At 46.8% G+C, this 21278-nt stretch overlaps 1 protein-coding gene across 12 annotated transcripts in view; it reads right to left on the reverse strand.

Annotated features, from left to right (window-relative positions):
* smarca2 (SWI/SNF related, matrix associated, actin dependent regulator of chromatin, subfamily a, member 2) overlaps nucleotides 1–21278 on the reverse strand; it is a 123339-nt gene that overhangs the window by 60047 nt on the left and 42014 nt on the right. For all 12 annotated transcript variants that reach the window (XM_046351546.1, XM_046351547.1, XM_046351545.1 and 9 more), the window contains 4 exons: nucleotides 4291–4454; nucleotides 2496–2562; nucleotides 2234–2344; nucleotides 882–1124 (listed from right to left, as the gene is read on the reverse strand). In XM_046351546.1, the coding sequence (XP_046207502.1) occupies nucleotides 882–1124; nucleotides 2234–2344; nucleotides 2496–2562; nucleotides 4291–4454 (585 nt within the window). The remainder of the gene's footprint in view (nucleotides 1–881; nucleotides 1125–2233; nucleotides 2345–2495; nucleotides 2563–4290; nucleotides 4455–21278) is intronic.

The following is a 21278-nucleotide window of genomic DNA, read 5'->3' on the forward strand; positions in this document are numbered from 1 at the left end:
ATAATAATATGTGAATAGTGATCACCATAGTTATTCACATGGTGATCACTATTCACATTATATTGCAGTTTGCACCTTTTTTGTCATTCAGTCAAATCTTCAATTGATAGAGATTTAGAAAGAGAACTGGTCATGCAGTTATAACTTTTACCCGATCTGGCTAGGATATAACCCTATCTGGCTAGGATATAACCCTATCTGGCTAGGATATAACCCTATCTGGCTAGGATATAACCCTATCTGGCTAGGATATAACCCTATCTGGCTAGGATATAACCCTATCTGGCTAGGATATAACCCTATCTGGCTAGGATATAAATCTGGCTAGGATATAACCCTATCTGGCTAGGATATAACCCTATCTGGCTAGGATATAACCCTATCTGGCTAGGATATAACCCTATCTGGCTAGGATATAACCCTATCTGGCTAGGATATAACCCTATCTGGCTAGGATATAACCCTATCTGGCTAGGATATAACCCTATCTGGCTAGGATATAACCCTTACCCTATCCCTATCTGTCTAGGATATAACCCTTACCCTATCCCTATCTGGCTAGGATATAACCCTTACCCTATCTGGCTAGGATATAACCCTAACTAGCTAGGATATAACCTTTACCCTAACCCTATCTGGTTAGGATATAACCCTTACCCTATCCCTATCTGTCTGGGATATAACCTTTACCCTAACCCTATCTGGCTAGGATATAACCCTTACCCTATCTGTCTAGGATATAACCCTTACCCTATCCCTATCTGTCTGGGATATAACCCTTACCCTATCTGCCTAGGATATTGATGCATTTTTATGTATGTTTTGGACCGTGTTTGTCACCTAACTTGACCTTGTAAATTAGATATGCATTTGCCACTCACCCTCTCCCCGGTCATGGCAAAGGGGGCATTGAACCACTGCTCGAAAGTGTTGCATGACTTGAAGATGGTCGGCAGCAGGAAGTTGAGCAGGGCCCAGAGCTCAGGGAGCTTGTTCTGCAGTGGTGTGCCCGTCAGGAGGAGGCGCCGTGGGGCTACGTAATGGGTATTCAACACCTGGGTCAGCTTACAATGGTGGTTCTTCATACGGTGACCCTCATCAACAATCATGTACTTCCAACGGATCTGGGGAGTGGGGATGGAGTGTGTGTATAGGGGATAGAAGAGAAAAGAAAATGGGTTTTATTGCATCAGTGGCTTTTGGTTAAGCACCTGACCCTGCTGTAGAGTAACATGTAGAGGGTTAGGGGGAGGAGGAGGACCTGACCCTGCTGTAGAGTAACATGTAGAGGGTTAGGGAGGAGGAGGAGGAGGACATGCCCCTGCTGTAGAGTCACATGTAGAGGGTTAGGGGGGAGGAGGAGGACCTGACCCTGCAGTAGAGTAACATGTAGAGGGTTAGGGAGGAGGAGGACCTGCCCCTGCTGTAGAGTCACATGTAGAGGGGTTAGGGAGGGAGGAGGAGGAGGACCTGACCCTGCAGTAGAGTAACATGTAGAGGGTTAGGGAGGAGGGGGAAGACCTGACCCTGCAGTAGAGTCACATGTAGAGGGTTAGGGAGGAGGAGGAGGACCTGACCCTGCAGTAGAGTCACATGTAGAGGGTTAGGGGGAGGAGGAGGACCTGACCCTGCAGTAGAGTCACATGTAGAGGGTTAGGGAGGAGGAGGAGGACCTGACCCTGCAGTAGAGTCACATGTAGAGGGTTAGGGAGGAGGAGGAGGACCTGACCCTGCATTAGAGTCACATGTAGAGGTTTAGGGAGGAGGACCTGACCCTGCAGTAGAGTCACATGTAGAGGGTTAGGGAGGAGGACCTGACCCTGCTGTAGAGTAACATGTAGAGGGTTCGGGAGGAGGAGGACCTGACCCTGCTGTAGAGTCACATGTAGAGGGTTAGGGAGGAGGGGGACCTGACCCTGCAGTAGAGTAACATGTAGAGGGTTAGGGAGGAGGAGGAGGAGGACCTGCCCCTGCTGTAGAGTCACATGTAGAGGGTTAGGGGGGAGGACCTGACCCTGCAGTAGAGTCACATGTAGATGGTTAGGGAGGAGGAGGACCTGACCCTGCAGTAGAGTCACATGTAGAGGGTTAGGGAGGAGGAGGAGGACCTGACCCTGCAGTAGAGTAACATGTAGAGGGTTAGGGAGGAGGAGAGTATTTCTGTCCTACCTTAGGGGGAGGGAGAGAGGAAAGTGAAGGAAGGAGGGGTGTGAGGGGAAGAAGGAATGGATACCTTGGCCAGGATCTGTTTGTCCTTAATTATGTACTCGTAGGTGGTGAGGAGGACATTGAACTTCCCGCTGCGGAGCTGAGCCACCAGGCCTCGTCTCATAGCAGGGGTCCCCTGTAACACAGGAAAGTCAGACAGAAGACATAGGCTAATGAACGAGCGCACACTTCAGGTGAAAGGAGATATTCTTGGGATGCACCCAGAGTACGCTACCCGTGGAGGGGAAGAAGAAAGGACTGATGAAAAGGAAAATGATGACTCTCACCTTGTAGGAAATCTTCACAACGGACGGAGACCATTTATCCAGCTCATAGACCCAGTTGGACAGAGTCCTGGAGGACAGAGAGATCAGAGACACTCTGAAATGTAGGAACAACTTAGCTCATGTTTTACACGAGGGGAATCCAATGGTGCTGCGGACTGACTCGTCTACTCTCTACTAGTTCTGTTGTTTTACACGAGGGGAATCCAACGGTGCTGCGGACTGACTCGTCTACTCTCTACTAGTTCTGTTGTTTTACATGTGGGACTTGGACAATAATCCACCCAGTTTCCCTCCATCAAAATGCATACCAAATGAATCCCAAACGTTACTAATAAACTTATCCAAACAAGTCATACAATGTTTATAATCAAACCTTAGGTACCCTAATACGTAAATAAATGATACAATTTAAGACGGAGAATCGTTATTGTCTTTACCGGAGAAAAATACCAAAGAACGGCCTCTCTTCCATGTGCTTGGAAACACTACAGCCAAAATGGGAGCCACCTAGAAAAACTACAATTTCTGGCTAATTTTTCCAAAAACCAGCCTGAAACTCTTTCTTAAGACTGTTGACATCTAGTGGAAGCCCTAGGAACTGCAATCTGGGAGGACTTTGCCTTATAATCAAAGTGACAGCCATTGAAAATAATTGTAGGCTGAATTTATTTTTTTGGGGGGGGGATGGTTTGTCCTCGGGGTTTCGCCTGCCATATCGGTTCCGTTATACTCACACACATTATTTTAACCGTTTTAGAAACTTTAGAGTGTTTTCTGTCCAAATCTACCAATTATATGCATATCCTAGTTTCTGGGGCCTGAGTAACAGGCAGTTTACATTGGGCCCGCTTTTCATCCGGACGTCAAAATACTGCCCCCTACCCCAAAGAATTAATATTAGACATCACACACCCAGACCCTCGTCTTACTGAACAAAACTGTACTGTCCTGCCGATGTAGGGAAAACCCAGCCAACTGTATATTATCAGTGTTGACGTTCAGCCACGACTCTGTGAAACATAAGATATTACAGTTTTTAATGTCCCGTTGGTAGGATAAACTCGAACGGAGCTCATCCGGACGTGAAAATACTGCCCCCTACCCAAGAGGTTAACAGCTTCCACCCCCAAGCCATTAGACTGCTGAACAGCTTCCACCCCCAAGCCATTAGACTGCTGAACAGCTTCTACCCCACAAGCCATTAGACTGCTGAACAGCTTCTACCCCCAAGCCATTAGACTGCTGAACAGCTTCTACCCCCAAGCCATAATAAGGAGGTAACATATGATGGTGAGGTAGGGTCAGGGGTTAGTGGGCAGGGTTATAATAAGGAGGTAACATACGATAGTGGAATGATGATGAGGCAGGGTCAGGGGGTTAGTGGGCAGGGTTATAATAAGGAGGAAACATATGATGGTGAGGTAGGGTCAGGGGTTAGTGGGCAGGGTTATAATAAGGAGGTAACAGATAGTGGAATGATGATGAGGTAGGGTCAGGGGTTAGTGGGCAGGGTTATAATAAGGAGGAAACATATGATGGTGAGGTAGGGTCAGGGGTTAGTGGGCAGGGTTATAATAAGGAGGTAACATACGATAGTGGAATGATGATGAGGTAGGGTCAGGGGTTAGTGGGCAGGGTTATAATAAGGAGGTAACATACGATAGTGGAACGATGATGAGGTAGGGTCAGGGGTTAGTGGGCAGGGTTATAATAAGGAGGTAACATACGATAGAGGAATGATGATGAGGTAGGGTCAGGGGTTAGTGGGCAGGGTTATAATAAGGAGGTAACATACGATAGTGGAACGATGATGAGGTAGGGTCCGTTGAGTCTCTTGTGTTCCATGAGGTATGTAATGAGGGCGATGGTCTGGATGGTCTTGCCTAGCCCCATCTCATCAGCCAGGATACCATTCAGATTATTGTTGTACAGAGACACCATCCACTCCAGACCCTGCACCTAAAACCCAGAGAGAAGAGGTTAACAGAGACACCATCTACTCCAGACCCTGCACCTGTAACCCAGAGAGAAGAAGAGGTTAACAGAGACACCCTCCACTCCAGACCCTCCAACTAAAACACAGAGAGAAGAGGTTAACAGAGACACCATCTACTCCAGACCCTGCATCTGTAACCCAGAGAGAAGAAGAGGTTAACAGAGACACCCTCCAACTAAAACCCAGAGAGAAGAAGAGGTTAACAGAGACACCCTCCACTCCAGACCCTGCACCTGTAACCCAGAGAGAAGAAGAGGTTAACAGAGACACCCTCCACTCCAGACCCTGCACCTGAAACCCAGAGAGAAGAAGAGGTTAACAGAGACACCCTCCACTCCAGACCCTGCACCTGAAACCCAGAGAGAAGAAGAGGTTAACAGAGACCCTCCACTCCAGACCCTGCACCTGTAACCCAGAGAGAAGAAGAGGTTAACAGAGACACCCTCCACTCCAGACCCTGCACCTGTAACCCAGAGAGAAGAAGAGGTTAACAGAGACACCCTCCACTCCAGACCCTGCACCTGTAACCCAGAGAGAAGAAGAGGTTAACAGAGACACCCTCCACTCCAGACCCTGCACCTGTAACCCAGAGAGAAGAAGAGGTTAACAGAGACCCTCCACTCCAGACCCTGCACCTGTAACCCAGAGAGAAGAAGAGGTTAACAGAGACCCTCCACTCCAGACCCTGCACCTAAAACCCAGAGAGAAGAAGAGGTTAACAGAGACACCCTCCACTCCAGACCCTGCACCTGTAACCCAGAGAGAAGAAGAGGTTAACAGAGACACCCTCCACTCCAGACCCTGCACCTGTAACCCAGAGAGAAGAAGAGGTTAACAGAGACACCTCCACTCCAGACCCTGCACCTGTAACCCAGAGAGAAGAAGAGGTTAACAGAGACCCTCCACTCCACTCCAGACCCTGCACCTGTAACCCAGAGAGAAGAAGAGGTTAACAGAGACACCCTCCACTCCAGACCCTGCACCTGTAACCCAGAGAGAAGAAGAGGTTAACAGAGACACCCTCCACTCCAGACCCTGCACCTGTAACCCAGAGAGAAGAAGAGGTTAACAGAGACCCTCCACTCCAGACCCTGCACCTGTAACCCAGAGAGAAGAAGAGGTTAACAGAGACACCCTCCACTCCAGACCCTGCACCTGTAACCCAGAGAGAAGAAGAGGTTAACAGAGACACCCTCCACTCCAGACCCTGCACCTGTAACCCAGAGAGAAGAAGAGGTTAACAGAGACACCTCCACTCCAGACCCTGCACCTGTAACCCAGAGAGAAGAAGAGGTTAACAGAGACCCTCCACTCCAGACCCTGCACCTGTAACCCAGAGAGAAGAAGAGGTTAACAGAGACCCTCCACTCCAGACCCTGCACCTGTAACCCAGAGAGAAGAAGAGGTTAACAGAGACCCTCCACTCCAGACCCTGCACCTGTAACCCAGAGAAGAAGAGGAAGAGGTTAACAGAGACACCCTCCACTCCAGACCCTGCACCTGTAACCCAGAGAGAAGAAGAGGTTAACAGAGACCCTCCACTCCAAACCCTGCACCTGTAACCCAGAGAAGAAGAGGTTAACAGAGACCCTCCACTCCAGACCCTGCACCTGTAACCCAGAGAGAAGAAGAGGTTAACAGAGACACCCTCCACTCCAGACCCTGCACCTGTAACCCAGAGAGAAGAAGAGGTTAACAGAGACCCTCCACTCCAAACCCTGCACCTGTAACCCAGAGAGAAGAAGAGGTTAACAGAGACCCTCCACTCCAGACCCTGCACCTGTAACCCAGAGAGAAGAAGAGGTTAACAGAGACACCCTCCACTCCAGACCCTGCACCTGAAACCCAGAGAGAAGAAGAGGTTAACAGAGACACCCTCCACTCCAGACCCTGCACCTGAAACCCAGAGAGAAGAAGAGGTTAACAGAGACCCTCCACTCCAGACCCTGCACCTGTAACCCAGAGAGAAGAAGAGGTTAACAGAGACACCCTCCACTCCAGACCCTGCACCTGTAACCCAGAGAGAAGAAGAGGTTAACAGAGACACCCTCCACTCCAGACCCTGCACCTGTAACCCAGAGAGAAGAAGAGGTTAACAGAGACACCCTCCACTCCAGACCCTGCACCTGTAACCCAGAGAGAAGAAGAGGTTAACAGAGACCCTCCACTCCAGACCCTGCACCTGTAACCCAGAGAGAAGAAAGGTTAACAGAGACACCCTCCAACTAAAACCCAGAGAGAAGAAGAGTTAACAGAGACACCCTCCACTCCAGACCCTGCACCTGTAACCCAGAGAGAAGAAGAGGTTAACAGAGACACCCTCCACTCCAGACCCTGCACCTGTAACCCAGAGAGAAGAAGAGGTTAACAGAGACCCTCCACTCCAGACCCTGCACCTGTAACCCAGAGAGAAGAAGAGGTTAACAGAGACACCCTCCACTCCAGACCCTGCACCTAAAACCCAGAGAAGAAGAGGTTAACAGAGACACCCTCCACTCCAGACCCTGCACCTGTAACCCAGAGAGAAGAAGAGGTTAACAGAGACACCATCCACTCCAGACCCTGCACCTGTAACCCAGAGAGAAGAAGAGGTTAACAGAGACCCTCCACTCCAGACCCTGCACCTGTAACCCAGAGAGAAGAAGAGGTTAACAGAGACACCCTGCACTCCAGACCCTGCACCTGTAACCCAGAGAGAAGAAGAGGTTAACAGAGACACCCTCCACTCCAGACCCTGCACCTGTAACCCAGAGAGAAGAAGAGGTTAACAGAGACCCTCCACTCCAGACCCTGCACCTGTAACCCAGAGAGAAGAAGAGGTTAACAGAGACACCCTCCACTCCAGACCCTGCACCTGTAACCCAGAGAGAAGAAGAGGTTAACAGAGACCCTCCACTCCAAACCCTGCACCTGTAACCCAGAGAGAAGAAGAGGTTAACAGAGACCCTCCACTCCAGACCCTGCACCTGTAACCCAGAGAGAAGAAGAGGTTAACAGAGACCCTCCACTCCAGACCCTGCACCTGTAACCCAGAGAGAAGAAGAGGTTAACAGAGACACCCTCCACTCCAGACCCTGCACCTGTAACCCAGAGAGAAGAAGAGGTTAACAGAGACCCTCCACTCCAAACCCTGCACCTGTAACCCAGAGAAGAAGAGGTTAACAGAGACCCTCCACTCCAGACCCTGCACCTGTAACCCAGAGAGAAGAAGAGGTTAACAGAGACACCCTCCACTCCAGACCCTGCACCTGTAACCCAGAGAGAAGAAGAGGTTAACAGAGACCCTCCACTCCAAACCCTGCACCTGTAACCCAGAGAGAAGAAGAGGTTAACAGAGACCCTCCACTCCAGACCCTGCACCTGTAACCCAGAGAGAAGAAGAGGTTAACAGAGACACCCTCCACTCCAGACCCTGCACCTGAAACCCAGAGAGAAGAAGAGGTTAACAGAGACACCCTCCACTCCAGACCCTGCACCTGTAACCCAGAGAGAAGAAGAGGTTAACAGAGACCCTCCACTCCAAACCCTGCACCTGTAACCCAGAGAGAAGAAGAGGTTAACAGAGACCCTCCACTCCAGACCCTGCACCTGTAACCCAGAGAGAAGAAGAGGTTAACAGAGACCCTCCACTCCAGACCCTGCACCTGTAACCCAGAGAGAAGAAGAGGTTAACAGAGACACCCTCCACTCCAGACCCTGCACCTGTAACCCAGAGAGAGAAGAAGAGGTTAACAGAGACCCTCCACTCCAAACCCTGCACCTGTAACCCAGAGAAGAAGAGGTTAACAGAGACCCTCCACTCCAGACCCTGCACCTGTAACCCAGAGAGAAGAAGAGGTTAACAGAGACACCCTCCACTCCAGACCCTGCACCTGTAACCCAGAGAGAAGAAGAGGTTAACAGAGACCCTCCACTCCAAACCCTGCACCTGTAACCCAGAGAGAAGAAGAGGTTAACAGAGACCCTCCACTCCAGACCCTGCACCTGTAACCCAGAGAGAAGAAGAGGTTAACAGAGACACCCTCCACTCCAGACCCTGCACCTGAAACCCAGAGAGAAGAAGAGGTTAACAGAGACACCCTCCACTCCAGACCCTGCACCTGAAACCCAGAGAGAAGAAGAGGTTAACAGAGACCCTCCACTCCAGACCCTGCACCTGTAACCCAGAGAGAAGAAGAGGTTAACAGAGACACCCTCCACTCCAGACCCTGCACCTGTAACCCAGAGAGAAGAAGAGGTTAACAGAGACACCCTCCACTCCAGACCCTGCACCTGTAACCCAGAGAGAAGAAGAGGTTAACAGAGACACCCTCCACTCCAGACCCTGCACCTGTAACCCAGAGAGAAGAAGAGGTTAACAGAGACCCTCCACTCCAGACCCTGCACCTGTAACCCAGAGAGAAGAAGAGGTTAACAGAGACACCCTCCAACTAAAACCCAGAGAGAAGAAGAGGTTAACAGAGACACCCTCCACTCCAGACCCTGCACCTGTAACCCAGAGAGAAGAAGAGGTTAACAGAGACACCCTCCACTCCAGACCCTGCACCTGTAACCCAGAGAGAAGAAGAGGTTAACAGAGACCCTCCACTCCAGACCCTGCACCTGTAACCCAGAGAGAAGAAGAGGTTAACAGAGACACCCTCCACTCCAGACCCTGCACCTAAAACCCAGAGAAGAAGAGGTTAACAGAGACACCCTCCACTCCAGACCCTGCACCTGTAACCCAGAGAGAAGAAGAGGTTAACAGAGACACCATCCACTCCAGACCCTGCACCTGTAACCCAGAGAGAAGAAGAGGTTAACAGAGACCCTCCACTCCAGACCCTGCACCTGTAACCCAGAGAGAAGAAGAGGTTAACAGAGACACCCTGCACTCCAGACCCTGCACCTGTAACCCAGAGAGAAGAAGAGGTTAACAGAGACACCCTCCACTCCAGACCCTGCACCTGTAACCCAGAGAGAAGAAGAGGTTAACAGAGACCCTCCACTCCAGACCCTGCACCTGTAACCCAGAGAGAAGAAGAGGTTAACAGAGACACCCTCCACTCCAGACCCTGCACCTGTAACCCAGAGAGAAGAAGAGGTTAACAGAGACCCTCCACTCCAAACCCTGCACCTGTAACCCAGAGAGAAGAAGAGGTTAACAGAGACCCTCCACTCCAGACCCTGCACCTGTAACCCAGAGAAGAAGAGGTTAACAGAGACACCCTCCACTCCAGACCCTGCACCTGTAACCCAGAGAGAAGAAGAGGTTAACAGAGACCCTCCACTCCAGACCCTGCACCTGTAACCCAGAGAGAAGAAGAGGTTAACAGAGACACCCTCCACTCCAGACCCTGCACCTGTAACCCAGAGAGAAGAAGAGGCACCTGTAACAGAGAGAAGAAGAGTTAACAGAGACCCTCCACTCCAGACCCTGCACCTGTAACCCAGAGAGAAGAAGAGGTTAACAGAGACCCTCCACTCCAGACCCTGCACCTGTAACCCAGAGAGAAGAAGAGGTTAACAGAGACACCCTCCACTCCAGACCCTGCACCTGTAACCCAGAGAGAAGAAGAGGTTAACAGAGACCCTCCACTCCAGACCCTGCACCTGTAACCCAGAGAGAAGAAGAGGTTAACAGAGACCCTCCACTCCAGACCCTGCACCTGTAACCCAGAGAGAAGAAGAGGTTAACAGAGACACCCTCCACTCCAGACCCTGCACCTGTAACCCAGAGAGAAGAAGAGGTTAACAGAGACCCTCCACTCCAAACCCTGCACCTGTAACCCAGAGAGAAGAAGAGGTTAACAGAGACCCTCCACTCCAAACCCTGCACCTGTAACCCAGAGAGAAGAAGAGGTTAACAGAGACCCTCCACTCCAGACCCTGCACCTGTAACTCAGAGAGGAAAGTCATTTGAGACACATACAAACAAAATTCCACTGCAGTCCATTGACCTCAGGAGGAACAGAGAAATATATGTGTTGTTTGTTGTGGGTCAGGTTCTCCGTCTTCCTCAGTACTATACAGGACGGATCAGGTGCTGCTACTCTGGCAGTAGTAAGCAAATCAAATCAAATTTTATTTGTCACATACACATGGTTAGCAGATGTTAATGCGAGTGTAGCGAAATGCTTGTGCTTCTAGTTCCGACAATGCAGTGATAACCAACAAGTAATCTAGCTAACAATTCCAAAACTACTACATTATAGACACCAGTGTAAGGGGATAAAGAATATGTACATAAAGATATATGAGTGAGTGATGGTACAGAGCGGCATAGGCGAGATACAGTAGATGGTATTGAGTGCAGTATATACATATGAGATGAGTATGTAAACAAAGTGGCATAGTTAAAGTGGCTAGTGATACATGTATTACATAAAGATGCAGTAGATGATATAGAGTACAGTATATACATATATGATGACATATGAGATGAATAATGTAGGGTATGTAAACATTATATTAGGTATCATTGTTTAAAGTGGCTAGTGATATATTTTACATCATTTCCCATCAATTCCCATTATTAAAGTGGCTGGAGTTGAGTCAGTGTCAGTGTGTTGGCAGCAGCCACTCAATGTTAGTGGTGGCTGTTTAACAGTCTGATGGCCTTGAGATAGAAGCTGTTTTTCCGTCTCTCGGTCCCAGCTTTGATGCACCTGTACTGACCTCGCCTTCTGGATGATAGCGGGGTGAACAGGCAGTGGCTCGGGTGGTTGTTGTCCATGATGATCTTTATGGCCTTCCTGTGACATCCGGTGGTGTAGGTGTCCTGGAGGGCAGGTAGTTTGCCCCCGGTGATGCGTTGTGCAGACCTCACTACCCTCTGGAGAGCCTTACGGTTGTGGGCGGAGCAGTTGCCGTACCAGGCGGTGATACAGCCCGACAGGATGCTCTTGATTGTGCATCTGTAGAAGTTTGTGAGTGCTTTTGGTGACAAGCCGAATTTCTTCAGCCTCCTGAGGTTGAAGAGGCGCTGCTGCGCCTTCTTCACAATGCTGTCTGTGTGTGTGGACCAATTCAGTTTGTCTGTGATGTGTATGCCGAGGAACTTAAAACTTACTACCCTCTCCACTACTGTTCCATCAGTGTGGATAGGGGGGTGTTCCCTCTGCTGTTTCCTGAAGTCCACAATCATCTCCTTAGTTTTGTTGACGTTGAGTGTGAGGTTATTTTCCTGAGAGGCACAGACACAGTCAGGTTCTGACTGTGTCCCCTCAGGGGTGCGGCTTAGTCCCCTGCTGAACACCCTGTTCACTCACTACTGCATAGCCAAGCACGACTCCAACACCATCATTAAGTGGTAGGAGTGATAACCGACAACGATGAGACCGTCTATAGGGAGGAGGTCAGAGACCTGGCTCGGTGGTACCAGGACAACAACCTCTCCTTCAACGTCAGCAAGACAAAGGAGCTGATGGTGGGGTACCAGGACAACAACCTCTCCTTCAACGTCAGCAAGACAAAGGAGCTGATGGTGGGGTACCAGGACAACAACCTCTCCTTCAACGTCAGCAAGACAAAGGAGCTGATGGTGGGGTACCAGGACAACAACCTCTCCTTCAACGTCAGCAAGACAAAGGAGCTGATGGTGGGGTACCAGGACAACAACCTCTCCTTCAACGTCAGCAAGACAAAGGAGCTGATGGTGAGGTACCAGGACAACAACCTCTCCCTCAACGTCAGCAAGACAAAGGAGCTGATGGTGGGGTACCAGGACAACAACCTCTCCTTCAACGTCAGCAAGACAAAGGAGCTGATGGTGGGGTACCAGGACAACAACCTCTCCTTCAACGTCAGCAAGACAAAGGAGCTGATCGTGGGGTATAGGAAAAATAACACATTCTCATCGACGGGGCTGTAGTGGAGCAGGTTGAGAGTTTCAAGTTCCTTGGTGTCCACATCAACAAACCATCATGGTCCAAACACACCAAGACAGTCATGAAGAGGGCACGACAAAACCTATTCCTCCTCAGGAGACTGAAAATATTTGGCATGGGTACTCAGATCCTCAAAAGGTTCTACAGCTGCACCATCGAGATCATCCTGATTGGTTGCATAACTGTCTGGTATGGCAACTGCCCGGCCTCCAACCGTAAGGCACTACAGAGGGTAGTGCGCACAGCCAAGCTTCCTGCCAGCCAGGACCTCTATACCAGGCGGTGTCAGAGGAAGGCCCTAAAAATTGTCAACGATTGTCCCAAAAAAATGGTCAATTGCCACCCTAGTCATAGACTCCATCTGCTACTGCACGGCAAGCGGTACCGGAGCTCCAACTCTAGGACCAAAAGGCTTCTAAACAACTTCTTCCCCCAAGCCATAAGACTCCTAAAGATCTAATTAAACGGCTACCCGGAATATTTGCATTGTGTGCCTCCCCCCGCAAACCCCTCTTTCTACGCTGCTGCCACTCTCTGTTTATCATATATGCATAGTCACTTTAACTGTACATTCATGATCAAAAGGTCCAACCCAACACAGGGCACAAACGGACAAGAACACTACACGCACAACCTGACTAACAGAAAACAAGCCCGCACAAAAACAGGCTTAAATAGACTGAATCAAAAAACTAAATAAGTGACAGGTGCAACCAATAAGACCAAACAAACAGAAAAGGGGATCGGTGGCGGCTAGTAGACCGACGATGACGACCGCCGAGCGCCGCCCGAACAGGCAGGGGAGCCACCTTCGGTGGGAGTCATGACAACAGCCTGTCTTTTTACTGTTGTTCTATTTCTTTACTTACCTATTGTTCACCTAACACATTTTTTTTTTGCACTATTGGTTGGAGCCTGTAAATAAGCATTTCACTGTATTCGGCGCACGTGACAAATAAACTTTGATTAGAAAAGCACATTTTTTGCCATTAAAATAACATAAAATTGATCAGAAATACAGTGTAGACATTGTTAATGTTGTAAATGACTATTGTAGCTGGAAACTGCTACTTTTTTTATGGAATATCTACGTAGGCCCATTATCAGCACAGTGTAGTGTTTGAGCTAGTTTTACCTGGTAGTGTTTGAGCCTGGTAGTATTTCAGCTAGTTTTACCTGGTAGTGTTTGAGCTAGTTTTACCTGGTAGTGTTTGAGCTAGTTTTACCTGGTAGTGTTTGAGCTAGTTTTACCTGGTAGTGTTTGAGCCTGGTAGTATTTCAGCTAGGTTTACCTGGTAGTGTTTGAGCCTGGTAGTGTTTGAGCTAGGTTTACCTGGTAGTGTTTGAGCTAGTTTTACCTGGTAGTGTTTGAGTTAGTTTTACCTGGTAGTGTTTGAGCCTGGTAGTATTTCAGCTAGGTTTACCTGGTAGTATTTCAGCTAGGTTTACCTGGTAGTGTTTGAGCCAGTTTTACCTGGTAGTGTTTGAGCCAGTTTTACCTGGTAGTGTTCGAGCCTGGTAGTATTTCAGCTAGGTTTACCTGGTAGTGTTTGAGCTAGTTTTACCTGGTAGTGTTTGAGCCTGGTAGTATTTCAGCTAGGTTAACCTGGTAGTGTTTGAGCTAGGTTAACCTGGTAGTGTTTGAGCTAGTTTTACCTGGTAGTGTTTGAGCTAGTTTTACCAGGTAGTGTTTGAGCTAGTTTTACCTGGTAGTGTTTGAGCTAGTTTTACCTGGTAGTGTTTGAGCTAGTTTTACCTGGTAGTGTTTGAGCTAGTTTTACCTGGTAGTGTTTGAGCTAGGTTTACCTGGTAGTGTTTGAGCTAGTTTTACCTGGTAGTGTTTGAGCCAGTTTTACCTGGTAGTGTTCGAGCCTGGTAGTATTTCAGCTAGGTTTACCTGGTAGTATTTCAGCTAGGTTTACCTGGTAGTGTTTGAGCCAGTTTTACCTGGTAGTGTTTGAGCCAGTTTTACCTGGTAGTGTTCGAGCCTGGTAGTATTTCAGCTAGGTTTACCTGGTAGTGTTTGAGCTAGTTTTACCTGGTAGTGTTTGAGCCTGGTAGTGTTTGAGCTAGGTTAACCTGGTAGTGTTTGAGCTAGGTTTACCTGGTAGTGTTTGAGCTAGGTTTACCTGGTAGTGTTTGAGCTAGGTTTACCTGGTAGTGTTTGAGCTAGGTTTACCTGGTAGTGTTTGAGCTAGGTTTTACCTGGTAGTGTTTGAGCTAGGTTTTACCTGGTAGTGTTTGAGCTAGGTTTTACCTGGTAGTATTTCAGCTAGGTTAACCTGGTAGTGTTTGAGCTAGTTTTACCTGGTAGTGTTTGAGCTAGTTTTACCTGGTAGTGTTTGAGCTAGTTTTACCTGGTAGTGTTTGAGCTAGTTTTACCTGGTAGTGTTTGAGCTAGTTTTACCTGGTAGTGTTTGAGCTAGGTTTACCTGGTAGTGTTTGAGCCTGGTAGTGTTTGAGCTAGGTTTACCTGGTAGTGTTTGAGCTAGTTTTACCTGGTAGTGTTTGAGTTAGTTTTACCTGGTAGTGTTTGAGCCTGGTAGTGTTTGAGCTAGTTTTACCTGGTAGTGTTTGAGCTAGTTTTACCTGGTAGTGTTTGAGCCTGGTAGTATTTCAGCTAGGTTTACCTGGTAGTATTTCAGCTAGGTTTACCTGGTAGTATTTCAGCTAGGTTTACCTGGTAGTATTTCAGCTAGTTCTACCTGGTAGTGTTTGAGCCAGTTTTACCTGGTAGTGTTTGAGCCAGTTTTACCTGGTAGTGTTCGAGCCTGGTAGTATTTCAGCTAGGTTTACCTGGTAGTGTTTGAGCTAGTTTTACCTGGTAGTGTTTGAGCCTGGTAGTATTTCAGCTAGGTTTACCTGGTAGTGTTTGAGCCAGTTTTACCTGGTAGTGTTCGAGCCTGGTAGTATTTCAGCTAGGTTTACCTGGTAGTGTTTGAGCTAGTTTTACCTGGTAGTGTTTGAGCCTGGTAGTATTTCAGCTAGTTTTACCTGGTAGTGTTTGAGCTAGGTTTACCTGGTAGTGTTTGAGCTAGTTTTACCTGGTAGTGTTTGAGCTAGTTTTACCTGGTAGTGTTTGAGCTAGTTTTACCTGGTAGTGTTTGAGCCTGGTAGTATTTCAGCTAGTTTTACCTGGTAGTGTTTGAGCTAGGTTTACCTGGTAGTGTTTGAGCTAGTTTTACCTGGTAGTGTTTGAGCTAGTTTTACCTGGTAGTGTTTGAGCTAGTTTTACCTGGTAGTGTTTGAGCCTGGTAGTATTTCAGCTAGGTTTACCTGGTAGTATTTCAGCTAGGTTTACCTGGTAGTATTTCAGCTAGGTTTACCTGGTAGTATTTCAGCTAGGTTAACCTGGTAGTGTTTGAGCCTGGTAGTATTTCAGCTAGGTTAACCTGGTAGTGTTTGAGCCTGGTAGTATTTCAGCTAGGTTTACCTGGTAGTGTTTGAGCCTGGTAGTATTTCAGCTAGGTTTACCTGGTAGTATTTCAGCTAGGTTTACCTGGTAGTATTTCAGCTAGGTTTACCTGGTAGTATTTCAGCTAGGTTCTACCTGGTAGTGTTTGAGCCAGTTTTACCTGGTAGTGTTTGAGCCAGTTTTACCTGGTAGTGTTTGAGCCAGTTTTACCTGGTAGTGTTCGAGCCTGTAGTATTTCAGATAGGTTTACCTGGTAGTGTTTGAGCTAGTTTTACCTGGTAGTGTTTGAGCCTGGTAGTATTTCAGCTAGTTTTACCTGGTAGTGTTTGAGCTAGGTTTACCTGGTAGTGTTTGAGCTAGTTTTACCTGGTAGTGTTTGAGCTAGGTTTACCTGGTAGTGTTTGAGCTAGGTTTACCTGGTAGTGTTTGAGCTAGGTTTACCTGGTAGTGTTTGAGCTAGTTTTACCTGGTAGTGTTTGAGCCTGGTAGTATTTCAGCTAGGTTTACCTGGTAGTATTTGAGCCTGGTAGTATTTCAGCTAGTTTTACCTGGTAGTGTTTGAGCTAGTTTTACCTGGTAGTGTTTGAGCTAGTTTTACCTGGTAGTGTTTGAGCCTGGTAGTATTTCAGCTAGGTTAACCTGGTAGTGTTTGAGCTAGGTTAACCTGGTAGTGTTTGAGCTAGGTTAACCTGGTAGTGTTTGAGCTAGGTTTACCTGGTAGTGTTTGAGCTAGGTTTACCTGGTAGTGTTTGAGCTAGGTTTTACCTGGTAGTGTTTGAGCTAGGTTTTACCTGGTAGTGTTTGAGCTAGGTTTTACCTGGTAGTATTTCAGCTAGGTTTACCTGGTAGTGTTTGAGCCTGGTAGTATTTCAGCTAGGTTAACCTGGTAGTGTTTGAGCTTGTTTTACCTGGTAGTGTTTGAGCTAGTTTTACCTGGTAGTGTTTGAGCTAGTTTTACCTGGTAGTGTTTGAGCCTGGTAGTATTTCAGCTAGGTTAACCTGGTAGTGTTTGAGCTAGGTTTACCTGGTAGTGTTTGAGCTAGTTTTACCTGGTAGTGTTTGAGCTAGTTTTACCTGGTAGTGTTTGAGCCTGGTAGTATTTCAGCTAGTTTTACCTGGTAGTGTTTGAGCTAGGTTTACCTGGTAGTGTTTGAGCTAGTTTTACCTGGTAGTGTTTGAGCTAGTTTTACCTGGTAGTGTTTGAGCCTGGTAGTATTTCAGCTAGGTTTACCTGGTAGTATTTCAGCTAGGTTTACCTGGTAGTATTTGAGCCTGGTAGTATTTCAGCTAGTTTTACCTGGTAGTGTTTGAGCTAGTTTTACCTGGTAGTGTTTGAGCCTGGTAGTATTTCAGCTAGGTTAACCTGGTAGTATTTCAGCTAGGTTAACCTGGTAGTGTTTGAGCTAGGTTAACCTGGTAGTGTTTGAGCTAGGTTAACCTGGTAGTGTTTGAGCTAGGTTTACCTGGTAGTGTTTGAGCTAGGTTTACCTGGTAGTGTTTGAGCTAGGTTTACCTGGTAGTGTTTGAGCTAGGTTTACCTGGTAGTGTTTGAGCTAGGTTTTACCTGGTAGTGTTTGAGCTAGGTTTTACCTGGTAGTATTTCAGCTAGGTTTACCTGGTAGTGTTTGAGCCTGGTAGTATTTCAGCTAGGTTAACCTGGTAGTGTTTGAGCTTGTTTTACCTGGTAGTGTTTGAGCTAGTTTTACCTGGTAGTGTTTGAGCTAGTTTTACCTGGTAGTGTTTGAGCTAGTTTTACCTGGTAGTGTTTGAGCCTGGTAGTATTTCAGCTAGGTTAACCTGGTAGTGTTTGAGCTAGTTTTACCTGGTAGTGTTTGAGCTAGTTTTACCTGGTAGTGTTTGAGCCTGGTAGTATTTCAGCTAGGTTTACCTGGTAGTGTTTGAGCCAGTTTTACCTGGTAGTGTTTGAGCCAGTTTTACCTGGTAGTGTTTGAGCCAGTTTTACCTGGTAGTGTTCGAGCCTGGTAGTATTTCAGCTAGGTTTACCTGGTAGTGTTTGAGCTAGTTTTACCTGGTAGTGTTTGAGCCTGGTAGTATTTCAGCTAGGTTAACCTGGTAGTGTTTGAGCTAGGTTTACCTGGTAGTGTTTGAGCTAGTTTTACCTGGTAGTGTTTGAGCTAGTTTTACCTGGTAGTGTTTGAGCTTGTTTTACCTGGTAGTGTTTGAGCTAGTTTTACCTGGTAGTGTTTGAGCTAGCATTTACCTGGTAGTGTTTGAGCTAGCATTTACCTGGTAGTGTTTGAGCTAGTTTTACCTGGTAGTGTTTGAGCTAGTTTTACCTGGTAGTGTTTGAGCTAGTTTTACCTGGTAGTGTTTGAGCCTGGTAGTATTTCAGCTAGGTTAACCTGATAGTGTTTGAGCTAGGTTAACCTGGTAGTGTTTGAGCTAGGTTTACCTGGTAGTGTTTGAGCTAGGTTTACCTGGTAGTGTTTGAGCTAGTTTTACCTGGTAGTGTTTGAGCTAGTTTTACCTGGTAGTGTTTGAGCTAGTTTTACCTGGTAGTGTTTGAGCTAGCATTTACCTGGTAGTGTTTGAGCTAGCATTTACCTGGTAGTGTTTGAGCTAGTTTTACCTGGTAGTGTTTGAGCTAGTTTTACCTGGTAGTGTTTGAGCTAGTTTTACCTGGTAGTGTTTGAGCCTGGTAGTATTTCAGCTATGTTAACCTGATAGTGTTTGAGCTAGGTTAACCTGGTAGTGTTTGAGCTAGGTTTACCTGGTAGTGTTTGAGCTAGGTTTTACCTGGTAGTGTTTGAGCTAGGTTTTACCTGGTAGTATTTCAGCTAGGTTTACCTGGTAGTATTTCAGCTAGGTTTACCTGGTAGTATTTCAGCTAGTTTTACCTGGTAGTGTTTGAGCCTGGTAGTATTTAAACTAGTTTTACCTGGTAGTGTTTGAGCTAGTTTTACCTGGTAGTGTTTGAGCTAGTTTTACCTGGTAGTGTTTGAGCTAGTTTTACCTGGTAGTGTTTGAGCTAGTTTTACCTGGTAGTGTTTGAGCTAGTTTTACCTGGTAGTGTTTGAGCTAGATTTACCTGGTAGTGTTTGAGCCTGGTAGTGTTTGAGCTAGGTTTACCTGGTAGTGTTTGAGCTAGTTTTACCTGGTAGTGTTTGAGTTAGTTTTACCTGGTAGTGTTTGAGCCTGGTAGTATTTCAGCTAGGTTAACCTGGTAGTGTTTGAGCTAGTTTTACCTGGTAGTGTTTGAGCTAGTTTTACCTGGTAGTGTTTGAGCTAGTTTTATCTGGTAGTGTTTGAGCCTGGTAGTATTTCAGCTAGGTTTACCTGGTAGTATTTCAGCTAGGTTTACCTGGTAGTATTTGAGCCTGGTAGTATTTCAGCTAGGTTTACCTGGTAGTGTTTCAGCTAGGTTTACCTGGTAGTATTTCAGCTAGGTTTACCTGGTAGTATTTCAGCTAGGTTCTACCTGGTAGTGTTTGAGCTAGTTCTACCTGGTAGTGTTTGAGCCAGTTTTACCTGGTAGTGTTTGAGCCAGTTTTACCTGGTAGTGTTCGAGCCTGGTAGTATTTCAGCTAGGTTTACCTGGTAGTGTTTGAGCTAGTTTTACCTGGTAGTGTTTGAGCCTGGTAGTATTTCAGCTAGTTTTACCTGGTAGTGTTTGAGCTAGGTTTACCTGGTAGTGTTTGAGCTAGTTTTACCTGGTAGTGTTTGAGCTAGTTTTACCTGGTAGTGTTTGAGCTAGTTTTACCTGGTAGTGTTTGAGCTAGTTTTACCTGGTAGTGTTTGAGCTAGTTTTACCTGGTAGTGTTTGAGCTAGTTTTACCTGGTAGTGTTTGAGCCTGGTAGTATTTCAGCTAGGTTTACCTGGTAGTATTTCAGCTAGGTTTACCTGGTAGTATTTGAGCCTGGTAGTATTTCAGCTAGTTTTACCTGGTAGTGTTTGAGCTAGGTTTACCTGGTAGTGTTTGAGCTAGTTTTACCTGGTAGTGTTTGAGCCTGGTAGTATTTCAGCTAGGTTAACCTGGTAGTGTTTGAGCTAGGTTAACCTGGTAGTGTTTGAGGTAGGTTTACCTGGTAGTGTTTGAGGTAGGTTTACCTGGTAGTGTTTGAGCTAGGTTTTACCTGGTAGTGTTTGAGCTAGGTTTTACCTGGTAGTGTTTGAGCTAGGTTTAACCTGGTAGTGTTTCAGCTAGGTTTACCTGGTAGTGTTTGAGCCTGGTAGTATTTCAGCTAGGTTAACCTGGTAGTGTTTGAGCTAGTTTTACCTGGTAGTGTTTGAGCTAGTTTTACCTGGTAGTGTTTGAGCTAGTTTTACCTGGTAGTGTTTGAGCTAGTTTTACCTGGTAGTGTTTGAGCTAGGTTTACCTGGTAGTGTTTGAGCTAGGTTTACCTGGTAGTGTTTGAGCCTGGTAGTGTTTGAGCTAGGTTTACCTGGTAGTGTTTGAGCTAGTTTTACCTGGTAGTGTTTGAGTTAGTTTTACCTGGTAGTGTTTGAGCCTGGTAGTATTTCAGCTAGGTTAACCTGGTAGTGTTTGAGCTAGTTTTACCTGGTAGTGTTTGAGCTAGTTTTACCTGGTAGTGTTTGAGCTAGTTTTACCTGGTAGTGTTTGAGCCTGGTAGTATTTCAGCTAGGTTTACCTGGTAGTATTTCAGCTAGGTTTACCTGGTAGTATTTCAGCTCGGTTTACCTGGTAGTATTTCAGCTCGGTTTACCTGGTAGTGTTTGAGCCAGTTTTACCTGGTAGTGTTTGAGCCAGTTTTACCTGGTAGTGTTTGAGCCAGTTTTACCTGGTAGTGTTCGAGCCTGGTAGTATTTCAGCTAGGTTTACCTGGTAGTGTTTGAGCTAGTTTTACCTGGTAGTGTTTGAGCCTGGTAGTATTTCAGCTAGGTTTACCTGGTAGTGTTTGAGCCAGTTTTACCTGGTAGTGTTTTAGCCAGTTTTACCTGGTAGTGTTCGAGCCTGGTAGTATTTCAGCTAGGTTTACCTGGTAGTGTTTGAGCTAGTTTTACCTGGTAGTGTTTGAGCCTGGTAGTATTTCAGCTAGTTTTACCTGGTAGTGTTTGAGCTAGGTTTACCTGGTAGTGTTTGAGCTAGTTTTACCTGGTAGTGTTTGAGCTAGTTTTACCTGGTAGTGTTTGAGCTAGGTTTTACCTGGTAGTATTTCAGCTAGGTTTACCTGGTAGTGTTTGAGCCTGGTAGTATTTCAGCTAGGTTAACCTGGTAGTGTTTGAGCCAGTTTTACATGGTAGTGTTTGAGCCAGTTTTACCTGGTAGTGTTTGAGCCAGTTTTACCTGGTAGTGTTTGAGCCAGTTTTACCTGGTAGTGTTTGAGCTAGTTTTACCTGGTAGTGTTTGAGCCTGGTAGTATTTCAGCTAGTTTTACCTGGTAGTGTTTGAGCTAGGTTTACCTGGTAGTGTTTGAGCTAGGTTTACCTGGTAGTGTTTGAGCCTGGTAGTATTTCAGCTAGGTTAACCTGGTAGTGTTTGAGCTAGGTTTACCTGGTAGTGTTTGAGCTAGGTTTACCTGGT

Source organism: Oncorhynchus gorbuscha, linkage group LG05 (assembly GCF_021184085.1).
Source record: "Oncorhynchus gorbuscha isolate QuinsamMale2020 ecotype Even-year linkage group LG05, OgorEven_v1.0, whole genome shotgun sequence".
Taxonomy (NCBI): domain Eukaryota; kingdom Metazoa; phylum Chordata; class Actinopteri; order Salmoniformes; family Salmonidae; genus Oncorhynchus; species Oncorhynchus gorbuscha.